The sequence below is a fragment of the Octodon degus genome, unplaced genomic scaffold, assembly GCF_000260255.1.
Source record: "Octodon degus isolate 3935 unplaced genomic scaffold, OctDeg1.0 scaffold00075, whole genome shotgun sequence".
Classification (NCBI taxonomy): domain Eukaryota; kingdom Metazoa; phylum Chordata; class Mammalia; order Rodentia; family Octodontidae; genus Octodon; species Octodon degus.
In genome coordinates, this window is record NW_004524651.1 from 1447381 (window position 1) to 1463222 (window position 15842).

Sequence of the window (15842 nt, forward strand, 5' to 3'; positions counted from 1 at the left end):
TCCCGGACCAAACACCAGAAGAGTTCTGCTGAACACCAGCGGCTACTGAGCTTGCTCCAGAGGGGCTTGGTAATAGCTGAGCAGAGCTTTCGAAGACTATTCGCGGTTGGCAACATGCTTTCCTTCTTTGTGCAGGAATTTTTTGAAAACACTGTACTGTAAAATTACAAGCATGTAGACACAGACACGTGTAATACAGTGCAGCCCAGATGCCTGTCTCAGCTTCTGCGGGTTTTTACTCGGACTCACGCACTGCCTCTCTTCAGTAGGACCTTGAAGCAGATTTGCAGCACCCAGCAGTGCATCTGCAAGTGTTTCAGTGTGTGTATTTTATTTGTGTGTTTGTTTCTTTGTCTTTTTGAGACAGGGACTCACTATGCAACTGAGGCTGGCCTTAAGTCCACTTTGTAGCGCAGGCTGGTCTCGATTTCACTATGATCCTCCTGCCTCAGCCTTCCCAATGCTGGGATTACAGGTGTGCACCACTGTGCCCAGCTGCCTTCACATTTTGAAGAGCAAGGACCTGTCCCTTCGTGCACTGTCCCCAAGTCTGGGGCTGTCTCAGCATATCCTTACAATTTGGTTCAGGCTCTGTAGGCAGGAACCCTCTGTGTGTGTGTGTGTGTGTGTGTATGTGAGAGAGAGAGACAGACGGACAGACAGACAGACAGACAGACAGACAGACAGACAGACTTTGTGTCATATCCTGGCAGGAGGACATGATGTGGCTCTGAGTTTGGTCATTTAAGGTGGCGTGCAAAATTTTTAATGTGTTTTCCTTTATTTAACTGGCACAATTGTGATGTGATTGCCCAGTGCTTTTGCAGCAGTATTTTGACCAGTAGCTGGAAACCCTCCTGGTTTGGAGCCTGGACAGTGCACTGCCTTCCTCAAGGCAGCCTGGGCTTCTCAGGTGTCCCAGGGATGAGGCCTCTGAGCAGCAGAGAGGGAAAAGCACTTGAAAATACCGTGTATAGTAGTTGGGTTTTCAGAGGGCAAATAGGCGAGTCGTCCTCTAGACTCCACGATGTGTGCATTTCTATGCCGGCTTTCTCTGGGAGGTGCTGAGATGTTGAAATTAAGGCAGCCTTTTTATCTGTTTCTCCACAGTACCCTCTTCCTCCTGGCTGCTGCGGGGTGCCTTCCCTTCAACGATCCTCAGGTAAGTCCTGGGGCACACAGTGGCTGCTGCACTGCGCATGTGCAGTTCTCCAGGCCTCTTTGGAGTCACTCATCCTGCCCATCTGGCTGAGTGTCCTGCAGGTACTCCATGAGGTCCTGGAGACCTGCCTGCCTGGCGGCCCTGTGCCGACTCCTCAGTAGCCGGCCTTGGGGCTGAGCCCCTGTCATTTTCCCTGGGTTCCTGGAGACCTCTTCTGGGGCGTGACTGTCATATTATTGCCCCGCGCCTAGGAGGAGGGTCTCTAGGTTAGTAACCTCCCCACCCTGGTTGAGCTTTAGATTAGGCCTTTCTTTTCTCCCTCCGTCTTTCTCTCCCAGCATCCTGAAGTCACCTGAGTGTCAGGCACCGGGCCAGGCTCTGAGGGCACAGAGATCAGTCCTTGCACTGGCACAAGTTGGCATCTATTTAGAGTGGTGGGCAGGAAACAGACAGGTCAGTCAGCAGATCATCACCCCGGGGAGGTCAGGGCCTGTGCAGGGTGACCGGGGAAGCAGGCGCAGCCAACAATTGCAGGAATCCTGCTGCGGGCTGGGCTCTTTGCCAGTGCTTTATGTGTCCTATTTTATTTAAACTCTCACAAGACTCCGTAAGGGCAGAGATCCATTTGAACTATTATTATCTCCATTCCATAGCTGAAAAATAGGGAGGCCCTCAAGGTCACCAGCTGAAGAAAAAGTGAGGATTTGAGGATGTGACCTAGAGTCATTTACTGGACCCACATCCAGGAGAGTAAGCAGGAGCAGGCTACGGGAAGAGAGGAAGCAAGACTGACATTATGGAAGGGTCGCAGCTATTCTGGGATTTGGTTTAATTGAGCACCTACTTAGCATCTACCGTGTTCTAGTTCCTGCTTGCCTGGACTTTAGGGTGTGTCAGGTGATATTCGGTCCTGTGGAGAGACAGGAAGAGGAGTCCTTCCAGCCAAGTTGCAGGGCAAAGCCTCACGCTTAGGGAAATCTGGGTCACCCTTGCTTTGGGGTTCGGGGCTGTGGGTGCACCTGGTGGGGCTGGTGGGGGCTGTTATCGAGGTCCTTGGGGGTATGAGTTTGCATTTGGGGTTTTTCTGAGGTTTTAATTTTTACAATTTTTCTTAGCGCACATTTGTAGTTCACAGTTTCCTTCAGGGTGGGGAGTTATTACCTGGACAGGACGCTCGTAATTCCTCTTGCACCCCTTCCCCTCCGCTCCTCCCGCCCTGCGTCTCCTGGTTCCTTCCCCTTCTGCAAAGCTGTCTTCCCGCTAGGAGTCTGAGTTTGAATGCAGCGTGGTGGCAGGGTGGGGTCCAGGGGGCTGAGCCTGGGAGTGCTGACTCAAGCCCTGGCATTGCTCAGCGAGGAGCCGGCAGCAGACCCTGCATGTCTGTCCTTAGAGCCATTTTTTAAAATCCATTTTTTCTTTTTTTTAATCTTGTGTTGCAGTTTGATCCAGAGGGATATTTTTGGGCTGTAATTCACCTGTTCTGTGTAGGTAAGTTTGGAAAGAATGCTTACCTAAGAAATTGAGGTTTGTCATTTAGTCCTTAGTCTAGATTCCCTTTGTAGTAACCTGCTAAGCTGTAGAAAACCTAAAACAAGGTGGCAAAATTAAATGAAAATGGGTGTTGTCTGGGTTAGCTTTCCTGTTGTGGCGCTTTTCTTCAGCTGTTTCCATTTCCAGTATAATTTCCTCTTTTCCATGGTGGATGTTAGCCTGTCCCAGCCTGCTTGTAGAATGGAGTGTGTCCAGGTTGTGTCAGAAACTTCCTTTTGGTAGTCTGTCCCCTCAAATTCAAAATGTAGTTGTTGAAGTCAGAGGAGCATCTAATGTTACTTGAAGTCACACGGACAGTGTCTGTTGTCCATAGTCTCGGGGAAGAAGGACACACTGCCTGGTTAATGCAGGGCAGACCTGTTCTGACTGCGGCATTCCTCTGGCCAGGGTGCGTACTCACAGGAGAGAAGGTCCTGTTGGTGGAAGCCACCTGCTCTATCTGGCTGTCTGGCCTGGCCCAGCCTCTGCAGGCCTTGTCCTGGGGGACCACTGGATTCATGGCCTTAGGCCCTCAGTGCTGTGGTCCTGTGTCCGGGGGGCATGCCCACCTGGGGAGAGGGGTCAGCTACTCTCTTTCGAGGGCAGGCTGCTCTTCAGCAGGTCATGTGCTGCTTCTTTGCAGGGGCTTATAGGATAGTGCGGAAGGCCCAGAACCTCAGCGTGTTAAGGTAAGTGTTGAATGCTTGAGGGTGGTTGGGCAGTTAAAGGAAAAGGGTGAGGTCTATGTGACTCAGGCCGGGTGGTGGCAGAGTGTCTGCATGATGTAAGCCACCTTGCTGCTGGGCCACTTCCAGCATGGTCACAGCCTTAGGCCGCTTATGCCTGGAGCCTCAGCCCCTTCCTGCAGGGTAGCAACCCAGAGGAGATTGTCCTGACTTGCATGTGGTCAGCTGCTGGGGGCCCCAGCTGGCTACCTCCACTCAGAGGGACTTGACTCAGTTTACACTCAGGAGTCTCCCCAGTTTCTAGCTTGTTCTTGGGTAGAATGAAGCCTTCACCTCGAGCAGTCAGTGGAGACACCATAGCACAGGTAGATGAGAAAAGATGACGATTATGGCACTGCTGAGCTGCAGCTGGGGGGTCAGGCCCGAGGCTGGCCTGTGGGAGTTGGGGCTGCCCGAAGGCCTACAGAGGAAAGGCCGCGCACCCTGAGAACCCATGATGTTCACTCCTTAAAGCTGAAAATTTTTTTAGATAATTTTTTTCAGTATTGGATTTGGAACCCAGGGCCTTTACACTGAGCTATATCCCCAGACCTTTTAAAAATTTTTTGAGACAGGGTCTTCCTAAGTCACTGAATTGCCCATTCGGCTTGAATTTGAGGTCCTCCTGAGAATATAGAGGTATGCCACCACACCCGGATTCCCTTGTTCTTTTTTTTTTTTTTTTTTAAATGTGTTTAGTACAGGGTCTACAGGGTCTCACCATGCAGATCAGACTCATAGCGATCCTGTTTTCAGTCTCCCAAGTGATTACAGGCGCGCACCACTATACCCAGTCCCAATTGCCATTTCAGCATGCGCCAGGGGCTGGGCTGGCAGGAGGGATCACCCTGCTTCCTGCATCTGCCTAAGCTTTCTTTGAATAAAGTATTTTTGCATGAAGAAACCACGAGAGTTGCCTAAAATACAAGATGCCCAGTTAATTGTGGGTTTCAGATAAGCAGCAAATAATTCTCTCACTTTATGTCCTGTGTGATATTTGAAACTCTACACCTTGTCTGCAATTCAAGTTTATTTGAGTTGGCCTGTATTTCAATTTGTTAAATGTGGTCACTTTGGAGGCCAGTCTCATGGCCCGAGATTGACAGTCCTTTGAAAGTGGCCACTGGGAAGCAGTTGGCCACAGGTGAAAGTGTGTGCGGTGTGTTAAATAAGCACAGTGGCTCTGGAGAAGCTGACCAGGATACATTATTATGTGTAAGTTTAATACAATTTTAGAAATAAAAAAGAAACTTCTAAAATTTCTTCTTGACTTTTTAAAAACGTAGAGCTATTTTGAATATGAAATATGCTTCTTCCTATTTATTGTAATTGATAAATTATTTATTAATTTATTTATAATAAACTCTACCTAAATAAGTAATGTATATAGGTAGAGTTCATGGATAATGACTGTGTATTTAAGAATTACTTCTGTTATTTCATCTCTTATATTTTTCTTTCTTGTTCCTTAGTGATACTGAGCAGCAGTATATGAACTATATATTCAGGTAAAAAATAATTTATGCTTTTATTTATTTTACTTTTTCAGGGGACCAGGGTCTCACTATGTGGTTCAGACTCATAGTCATCCTCCTGTCTAAGCCTCCCCAGCACTGGTATTATAGGTGTGCACCACCATGCCTGGTTTCAGAGCTGGCGTGACATGCAGTACTGTGGAATCAAACCCAGTTCCTGGCGCTTGCCAGGCAGGTGCTTTGACTGCTGAGCTGTCTCCCCAGTCCTTATCTTTTTTTTTTTTTTTTTTTTTTTTTTGTGGAACCGAGGATTGAACTCAGACCCCTGAGCTTGCCAGGGAAGCATTTATTCTACTGAGTCATATCCCCGGACCCCTCACCAATCCTTATCTTATTGTTCTTGAGACAGGGTCTTGCTGTGTAGCTCAGGCTGGCCTCGAGTTCACTGTGTAGCCCAAGCTGGTCTCAAGCTCCCAGCAATTCTTCTGCCTCTGCTTTCTGAGTGTGGATTACAGGCGTGTACCACCACATTCAGTTTAATTTATGCTTTTGAAGAGCACAGCTAAAAAGACAATCTAGGGCTAATGAATTTTTATTTTCCAATAATATGGTAAGAGTTCCAAGCAATGAGGCCCACTGAGAAAGCGGGTGAGATACTCTGAGATGAGCAGAGTTGAGGAAGCAAAGAGTGCAGCCTCAGACGAGGCCACACCTGTGCCCCTGCAGGGTCAGGGATGCCCCTGCAGTCCTGCACAGTGGCCTTGAGTCCCAGTGCAGATCTCCAAGGGTTGTTTCCCAGATAGACCCTATGGGCGCAGAAGAGCTGCCACTGCTGGGCGGGCTGAGACAGAGGTGGCCTCCAGGCTGAGATGTCCACACACCTACCTGTGTGACACTCACTCTCCGTGTGCAGGGCTGGGCCTGAGAAGAAAGAGCAGGTCTCCCCACATGCTGCTTCAGCCATGAACCCCAAACGGTTCCCAAACTCAAACTTCTAATCTAGATTTCAAGGTGTTTTCAAGGGATGTTTGCCAAGATACAATCAAGTTTGAAGCTTGACTTATAGCTTATAATCAAGTTTGAAGCTTGACTGTATAACTTAAAATTTGTAACACATTAAAATGAATATTACTGAACAACAAACAGAGGAATTGTGACAAACAAATGAAATTATTTTGAAGATTAAAAACATGGATTAAAAGTGTGGGCATAGCACTATTTTTGTTTTCATTTAAGCCAACTATACGTTATATGCTGAGAAGTTATTTAGACAAGACACATGGTTTACATTTTAGACTTTATAAGGATTCCAGAACAGAAAATATAACAATTTTTCTACTTTAAAATTATTATATATAGTTATCTGAAGTACAACATATATAAAACAAAACAGCTTCAGCAGCACAAACATTAGGTGAGCTGTTTAGTTTTTAACGGTTGTGGTAGAGCCAGTTTTCCTCATTACCTACCTATGGGGATTTAGCACACCTGTTCTTGTTTATTTTTTTGAGACAGGGTCTCACTGTATACCATCATTAAACTGGCCTTGAACATGCAGTGATCCTCCTGACTCAGCCTCCTAAATGCTGGTACTGCAGGCATGCCCCACTATGCTCTACATGAGTATGGTTTTTGAGTACAACCAAGAATGTAGATTTGATAAAGAATGTACATACACACATGATGTTTGACTGTATAACTTATAATTTGTACACATTAAAATGAATTTTACTGCACGACAAACAGGAATTGTGACGAATGAAATTATTTTTAAGATTAAAAACATGGGTTAAATGTAGATTTGATAAACATGTGTATATACATGTGTATATATAATTATATATATAATGTATATGTATATATTTTCAGTCAAGCATTCAAGATAAAAGGACATTTAAGACTAGGAAAATTTATTGCTGCAAAGGAATGGGGACTAGGAATGGGGAACAGAACTAGCTCCTGAGAGCCAGGAGTCCCAAATGGGTTGTCCAAGGGCTGACTTTTAATCAAAACTTAAAAAATGAATTCTGAAAATATATTTAAAAATATCCTCCTGGCCACGGTCAGCACATTTCTTTCCGCCCCCAGAAGCAAGCCCGGAGTCCCAGTGCCCCCAGCTTCCGCCCGCCTCCCGGGGGCGCGGTGCCCGCCACCCTACGCCGTGTGCCTGGCCGAGCCCTGTCCGGGTGGCCCCTCAGCGTCCCCTCGCCCACTGCACACCCCTGAGTCCTGGGCGGTGCGGCTCTGCCCTGCGCTGCCCCTCCCGGCGTCTGCGTTCTGCGCGCTGTGCACGCAGAGCCTCTCCCGGCTTCTGATTCCGTCTCCCAGCACGACCCTCATGTTGCCGCCTTGTCTAGCGCCCAGGACCTTGAGCTGCCCGCCCGTTAGGAGCCTCCCATCTCTGTGCAGGCCCCCGTTTGTCCTTCCTTCCCCCGCCTCATGTCTTCCTCCTCTGCGCCTCTCGCGATCATCTCCTCGTCTTCTGAGGAAGAGCCCTGCCTGTACCCTTTGGGCACTATTTCATGCCTTCCCTACTCTGGGAAGCAGCGTCCCGCCCCCCTTCTCCACGGGAGGTGGGAGAACGTGTTCCCCTGCGTGTCCCTTCCTCTTGGTCACCGCGGGGCCTTTGCTCCGGATGGGCTTCTCACCGCTGCATTCGGAAACACCCTGTGCACCAGCCGCTTGGGTTAATGGCCTCCTATGAAGTCCACTCGGGTCCACCTCGCCCTCTGCTCAGTTACGCTGAAGTGCTTTCTGATTCTTCCTCTTTAGCTTTTTCTTGCAGTTACTTATTTATTTTTTAAAGCAGGTATCATAAATGCCCTTTTTCATCAAATTCTACTTTTTCCATTTTTCCTTCTTATTCTTTCTTTCTATTTTCTCCTGATCTTATGACTTTCAGTGAAAATACTGTGGGTTTCAGTGTTTTCGGGATTTCTTTCCTGCCTTTTTCTGCCCCTCATCTTAAGTACTGTCATAGTCACCCTCAGTGGCGTCTTTAGCAAGGGCCTTCTGAATTTCCAGTTTGATGTGGGGGAAGTTTAACTTTATTAGTGCCTTAATTTTCTTACCTAAAAAAGCGAAGGTAGCTGGGTGTGCTGGCCTACCAGGGAATCCCAGCTCTGTGGAGCCGAGGCAGGAGGATCACAAGTTCAAGGTCAGCCTGGGCATCAAGTGGGACGTTTCATGGCCTGTTTCTTGGTTGCTTCCTTCTGAAGGGCCTCCTGCCCAGAGGTCTTGCTGTCATATTGCCATCATCACAGTCATCCCCGGAGACTGACGGTTTTTGCAAAACAGCGTACATGCGCTGTTGTTTTTTTTGGCATAGTAAGCCCATACTTCGGTCTGGAATCCCCGTCTTGGTCCCACCTCTGCTAAGTGTGGCCTGTTTACAGCCTTTAAATACAACATATGGGGGCCAGCAAGATAGCTCAGTGGACTGAAGCGTCTGCTTAGGGAAGCTTAGGCAAGTGCAGGGACCGTGGTTCCATCTCCGGCACCACATGCCACACCAGGGCAGGCTGGGCTGGCCACGGAGTCTGGGCGTAGTGGCGTATGCCTGTAATCCCAGCGCTGGGGAGGCTGAAAATCAGGAAAATCAGCATGAGTCTGAGCTGCGTAGTGAGGCCCTGTAATAACCAAATACATTAATACATACAGACAACATACGGAATTCTCTAAACAGAAGAGCCAAGATTGACTTTGGGTGTCAGTAGCCCCCAGCTGTGCACTGCAGGAGAAGCAAGGTTCACTGCTGGGAATCCCAGGTCCCCTCATTGCTAAAGAGTACCCAGGTCAGTGCAGGCCTCTGCGCCCAGTGGTGCTGATTCTGGAGGAAGTCCCCAGACCGAGACTGTGCACCATGAGCCGAACTCTCCATATACAGAGAAAGCTTGTAAATATTTAGCATTTATTACCACACCTTTTAAAAAATGCAAGACACCCCAAGCATGGCCTTGGCCACCTGTGTTCTCAGCAGAAAACAATTAGTTCTACTCTGCTCAGACCCACTAGCTATTTTTCTAGGGCTTCTCTGAAAATACAGAAGCTGTTGGGTGCTTAATGTGTTTCCAGGGCTGAGGGCCTGCAGCTCCATGATTGGTGGACAGCACTTTCTAACATGCTCAGGACCCCCCAAACAACAAAAACCCTTGCTGCACAAAAACACGTTCCTCACACGTCAGGCCTTGTTAGGCAGTTCTGCACAGAAGGTACAGCCGCATCACACACGGAAGAATAGCAAAGGGGCCCTGCCACCCTCAGCCCTCGCCTATCTTCGTCCTGCACCTGATGTGAGGATTATTTCTAATGCACCACACGGGAGCCTGGTGCTCTCACTTCCTGCCTGGGGCTGCTACAGGTCTGAAGGATAAAGAGGCATGAGTCAGGACGAGGCCTCCCTTCCACTTCCCATTGGCACCCGCTGCTGCTGGAGCCAGCACCCAGAGATCCGCGCTCTGCTGGGCTTTAGTGCTGTCCTGTCGGGGTAGCCTGTGCCACTGCCTGCTGGGCGAGGAGCCACTTTGAGCTGTCAGTATTTGGAGATGAGCAGTGTGTAGTGGGCTGGGCCTTGCCTTTGGCAGAACCTTCTGGACCATTTAGTTTGCTCTCTGGTGCTGGCTTTTTCTAATGTCTCTAATGTAAATAGAGGACTAGGGCTCAGGTTGGGAGAAAAAAATGAAAAAAAGAAAAGGAAGGGTATGGGGGGCAGAAAATGAGTGGAGCTTCTGTGACTGAAATGGCTTTGATCTGCATTTGGGTGTTTGGATAATTTATAAGGTAGGAAATCAGCACAGGCACTTGTAGCACCATTTCTTTTTAATAAGAGGCAGACTTGGGTCTCAGCCTGTTAAACAGAAGATTAGCAAAGTGCTGCTTGTTCACTCTGCACCTGCTTACTTTGCAGCTAAGAGTCTGTGTCCATGTGACAGGGAAGTAGGCAGGTATTCCCTCTGAGTGTGACTTCTTAAAACCGAAAAAAATGTACTGGAGCTGAGCAAGTGGAGATGCCAGCATCTTTGTGCTTTCCCATTGTGTTTCCTGAGGCCAGAGTGGCATCTTCTATTTTGCTTGTTCTGTCCTGGCAGATATTAAAACAGTGCCTGACAGATACTAGGGACTCAAATGTTTACTGAATGAATGAATTTAAAAAACATCTGCTGTTTTTCAGCTTGGTATACCTCTTAGTAGCATAACTTCCTCATTAGAGTTTGCATGTAATTTATAACCTTAGAATGACAGGGAGCCTCAAGCTATATTTTTTCTTCCAAACGTTTTTCCCACCACACATACACCCAGAGGTGACGCACTGCGTTAGAGCACAGATTGAGCCCCTGCTGCGTGCCCAACACTGCTTGGCACGTGGAACCCGGAGAGGAGCGCGGTGTGGTGCTTGCTCCCAAGGAGACCAGCGAGGAGGAATGAGGAGTGGGCCAAATGATACTGAGAGCCGCTAGCCAGGCATGGTGGGGCGCGCCTGTAATCCCAGCACTCGGAGGCTGAGGCCGGGGTGGCTGGAGCACCACTGTGAGTTCCAGGCCAGCCCGAACTACGCACAACCAACCAACCAACCAACCAACCAACAAGTAGACTTGCAAAATTCCAAATAGGGCTTAGAGAACCCGGTCTTTGATTTCATCTCATTGCTCCTCCAATTTTAATTTTAGGGTCACCCTTTGGAGTGATCCTGATGAGGGATTCGGGGGCTGTTGCAGGTGGAGAGCAAGTGCTCCTCCTATTCTGTGATAAGAGCAGTAGCTTCTGCTCTGATGTTGTAGTGAAAAGAACCAGGAGTTAAGCCTGGAGACCTACAGGTTGTATACTCCAGCAAAAGCAAATGGCAGAAGGTCCAACTGCAGTTTTCAATCTTGTGTGGGCTGTTTTGTTGCCCTTTTAAAGACTGAGTCTCACTGTGTAGACAAGGCTGGCCTCGAACTCACGGAGATCTTCCCACCGCAGCCTCCTGAGCGCTAGGATTACTGCCATGTGGTGCCATGTATGGCTCTGTGAAATTCGTTTCACAGTGAAAATATACTTAGATGCTTTCAGACTGTGACTGATTTGTAATTTGCCTCTTGGTACATGAGGTGAGTGTGAAAATAGGGTCAGCTAGGGCCAAGAAAAGTGGCACAGCTGACCTGCAGGTGGGACACAGACCCTCAGTTTGTCCCAAGGCTGGATTTAGACCTTTTGCCAAAATCTCTCACTCTCTGGAATTGGGTTTGGGCAAGGTGGGGCTGGCTATTGTGGGTAATTTGCTTTTAGGCGAATTTAACTATTCCCAAGTAGAAAGGCTAACCCTTTATTTTTATGTTGTTTGATTTTTTGGTACCAGTTCTGAAGAAGCTTTCGTAACTTCTGTGCTGTTCTTTTTCAGTGTGGCATTCCTGGCACTTGCGTCTCACCCCACAGGTAAACTACTCGAGTGTTTGATGTCGTACCACTGCATGTCCATGCCACCAGGCCTGCCTGTAGCTCTGTAGACACCTGGAAGAGAATGTGGTTGCCCCCGGATGTCAGGGAGGGGGTGGGAGCGGCTCTGTAGTTGCAGTGCTTTTGATAACCCACTAGAGCAGGCTGAGCTGCAGCTCAGTGGAGTGAGAGGCCTTGGGCTCCATCCCTAGGACCATCAGAAACTAAAATCGCGAGGAAACATTATGGACTTATTGCCCAGGAACTTAATGCTTACCCTGCCTGAATTTCGATTTCTATGAGTTGTCTGGTGATCTCTACCTCAGAAATATGGAAGTGTCCATTACCTGCTGAGTAAACTAGTGCTTATTTTACTCTTCCAAAATTTCTCCCCCGACTTTTCAAAATTGCTCTGTACTATCAGTACTAAAGACTTTGTTGAAAAAGTTTAAATTCACCTTATTTCTAGCTTATATCATTTTTAGAAATCTTTAAATTATATGTCACCATCCAGCTTTCACAATTCTGGCATACAGTCAGCTTCTAGAACTTATTTTCACAACATCACTGCCTTCATGGCTCCATGGCTGCTTCTTGGATTCAGGAATTACCCACAATGCCCTACTCCTTCATGCTTATTCACTGTGAAAAGCTTTGAAGTCTTGTTAATCCATTTTTTTATTGCTAACAATACCATAGACTTGGTAAATTGTAAAGAAAGGAGGTTTATCTGGGTTCCCAGTCGTGGTCCAAGGTCATGGGGTTCTATATCTGGTGATTTTTTTTTTTTTTTGCTGGCAAATCTGGAGGTGGTACAGGGCAAGAGACAGAGACAGTTGGTCTCTCTCCCTCTTAGAAAGGTGACACTGCCCAGTCTGGGGTCCTTGGCTTGATGGTGACCCTATCTAGTCCTCCAGGTGCCATATTCCAAGTAAGCTTCTACCTTCTCCAGACCCGAAAGTGGGGTCCCATTTCCACTTGAGTTTCTGAAGAGACAAATGGTACCCAAACCATTGCAGAAGCTGAGGCCTGAGGTAAAACAGTTGCATCTGTGTGTGGCGCAGCTGAATGCCCACTTGCCCTGGCCTTGCTCCCTGTGTCGTGGTGGAGTTCAGTGGAGAGAACATTGGTTCAGAAGAACCGGAACTTCTTTGACTTCCTCACTGAGTAGCCTTGAGACCTTTTGAAAAAACAAAACAAAACAAAGATAACATTACATGTTGCCCCTGGGGTGTACAAGGTCAGTCGTAAGCACTCAGCAAAGCCAAGTATGTGGCACATACCTCCAACCTGAGCACTTTGGGAGGCTGAGGCAGGAGGACAGCAAGTTTCAGCCCAGCTGGGGTAAGTTGATGGGGTAGCTAGGTCCTGTTTCAAAGTGAACAATAAAAAGGACTAAGGATATAGCTTAAGGAAAAATCCTTGAATTTAGTTCCCAGTATTGAAAGAAGAAGAAGGGGAAGAGGAAAGAGGAAGAACAGAGAGAGAGGTAACCCGGCAAGTACCACTTCACTGTCCTCCTGTGCCCAGAGCAATGACATCTCTTTCTGTTGGGAGTTTAGCTGTTTCTGACAAGTCTTGCCGTTGGGGAGGTGTAGTGGGAATGCTTCCACAGTGTACCTGCCAAATCTGCCCAGGCCTCCGAAGGGTGGCTTGCACCACCTTTTCTTAACATGGTGTTGCTGTCTTCTTGCCAGCGTGGAATCTCATTCTCTCTCACAGCCCGGGGACATCTCAGCAGCCCGAGATTAGCCATTAAGTGTCCTCTCCATGGTTGTGTGCTAAAAGCCTGGCCTACTGTACAGTGCTGTAGGATGCGTACAGTGAGAAATCCCACACAGGCAAACCATTCACCCAAACCAATTTCCGGTCGCCTGCCCGTCAGCCTGCCTTCAACCGTGTTGCCTGCCCACCTTCTGCAGCCCCCATCCTCCCAGTGAAATGCATGTTTGTCGAAAGCCTCTGGGAAGTTAGCTGCATGTACTGGTTCTCCTGCCTAATGTTAATTTACCCCTGAATTGTTTCCTTTGGACTCGGGCAGATATTTTACCTAGAGAGATCACTTTGCCCTTGAGCTAGGAGATTACACTCATGCACTGGTTACAGTCCTGATTTTCACAGCTGGAAAGAATCTCAGCGATGATCCCAGGTGCCACCAAACTTCACAAGAGGGGAAGTGGGAGCTCAGAGGAGTTCAGTGACATAGCCAAGATGCCTAGCGGGAGAAAATGAGTTTAGGTTTCCTGACCCAGCTGTCAAGTTTTTCTTTTTATTTACTGCTTTTTTTTTTTCTGTGATCTTACACTTTATTATCAAGTACCCCAAGAATATGAATAGTTTCAAATTAATTTAGAAATTCTTATATTTATTTTTGGTGCTTTTCTTGGTTGGGGAGGGGACTTTAACCACTCATTTCCAGGCCTGTTGGCTGCTAGTGTAGTTTATCTACCTCGGTCATTGGCCTCACATTTTACCTGGAGTCAATACAAAACTTTTAGGCCACTGGAAGAGTACCTTAGACACATATTTATTCTCTGGGAACAGAAAGTGGTCAGCAGCCCACGACTGCAGGGTGGATGGACAGAAGGGGGAAGTGCAGTAGGCATCAGTTGCCTTCTGAGGTGCTGAAAATGTGCTAGGATAAAATGGTGGGAGTGGCCGCACACTTGTGAGTTGTACAGTACACGACTTGTGTCTTGATAAAAAATGTAGGAGACAGAAGAAATTGCTGATTTGGGAACCTATTTGGACTTAGTTACACCAGAAGAAGATACTCATAAGGATTAATTTTCTATGAAATCATATTTTTTTAGGGGCTGGGCATGTAGACCTGTGGTACAGCATTTGCCTGGGGTGTGTGAGACCCTGGGTTCCATCCCCAGGACTGATATATAATGAACAAACAAACAAACAAAAAGCAAACCGCGGAACATGGACTTCAGCTCAGCAGCCATTTGCCTCGCATCACTTTTCCTGTGGCTTTGAACCCTTTGGTGTGGTAAACTGTAGGTCTGTGATGGGCAGCCCAGGGACCCACGAGCCAGTAGGGTTCATTCCCCGTGGCCTCCGCAGGCTTCTCCTGAAGGAACCCAGTCTGCACCCGGTGTGTTGCAGTTTCCGCCTCTGCCAGGTGAGGCGCTGGCACTGCAGAGAGCAGGTGTTCAGAGCTGGGCTGAGGAGGCGCCCCCGCGGCCTCTCGGGCTAGTGTGCCTCGGCTCCTGCACAGGCGCTGGGAAGGTGGGCGTGGGATGAGGGGCCCGTGAAGGGCAGTCTTCAAGAGGGAGCCAGATCCTTACAAGTAGACCAGTGCTGAGCCTTGACCTCACACCTGGGTTGTCAGGGTGTCTCAGTTATTTTTTTACTTGTTGGTGGGACGAAGTATCTGATACCCCAAATTAAGGGAGAAAAGGGTTGTTTATCTCAGTTTGTGGAGGTTTTAGTCTACTCAGCTGGTTCCCAGGTAGGGTGGCACATGGCAGAGGGCAGCAGTTCATGATGGCAGCAGAAAATAGCAGAAAGCAAAGGGAAGGGCAGCAGCTGCAGCCTCTATCTAGCCAGCCCCTCTTCCCTCTTTATATTATAGCAGGCTACTCTACAGTAGACATAACTCGCACAGTGTCCGTGCCCTCCTCTTGCACAGGATGAGGATGTTTACGAAGTAAGAATCCTGGCGCCCTGCTGAGTCACTTAGTTAAATTTCTAGACTTCTTAAGTTGACACAGTATATCAGCCAGTGCATGTGGCGTTTGCTCTCGAGGGCCTGAATGGGTGAGGACCGCTGAGGAAAACAGTGAAGCTTCACGATCATGATGTGCCCGTGTTTTGATCAGCCTGAGCCCTCAGGAATTCTCCAGGCCACGTAGAGCTGTGGTCTATATAAACCGCGTCTTCTCTTATCGCCTTTCTCATTTCTGAGACACAGTCCCCAACAACCACCCACAACTTTAAGGAGAGGTTTAATTTGCTCGCGGTGAAAGTCAGCTGTAGGCTTACTCCAGGCGGGAAAGCAGGGCAGTGGGCGATGCCAGAGAAGAAGAGGTGGGGACCAGACGCGACCCCTGAGGCCACACCTCCATGATGGCCAGACACACCCAGAAGCGTGCTGCACCCTTTCAGCCCTTGGGTCGGATCCCGGAGCCAGTCAGGGTGACGCCCCACCCTCACCGGTGCGTCTTCCCTCCTAAGTTACACAGCTCAGAAGCTGAGGTGCATTGTCGCCAAGTGCACTCAGGGGTCGGGAAGAGCTTATGTTTGCTAACGCAGACAATGAAGGCACATGGATTCATGCTCGGTATTTGGTGCAAGAGTAGACAGATGCTTAGATTTGGAAGACTTGGGAGTCAGTTGCCCCAAGCTCCGATGGACCTGGTGGTATTAGCTCGTAGTGGTGATGATAAAGTGCAGTGGATAAAACTGGACCCCTTGCCTTAGAGTTGCTGTGTGTTTACCTTTCTGAGAAAGTTCCAAGTGTTTGTCCATTGGTCACTCCCACCAGCAGTGTGGAAGATTCTGGCATCTCTGTGTCCTCCCCACTGTCAG

The 15842-nt window shown here is 48.3% G+C and overlaps 1 protein-coding gene across 1 annotated transcript in view; it reads left to right on the forward strand.

Moving 5' to 3' along the window:
* The window catches only part of Tmem241 (transmembrane protein 241), a 125747-nt gene that overhangs the window by 45040 nt on the left and 64865 nt on the right, over positions 1–15842 (forward strand). The window contains exons 7-11 of the mRNA XM_023720394.1: positions 1062–1162; positions 2602–2650; positions 3336–3381; positions 4890–4925; positions 11269–11303. Coding sequence (XP_023576162.1) covers positions 1062–1162; positions 2602–2650; positions 3336–3381; positions 4890–4925; positions 11269–11303 — 267 coding nt within the window. The remainder of the gene's footprint in view (positions 1–1061; positions 1163–2601; positions 2651–3335; positions 3382–4889; positions 4926–11268; positions 11304–15842) is intronic.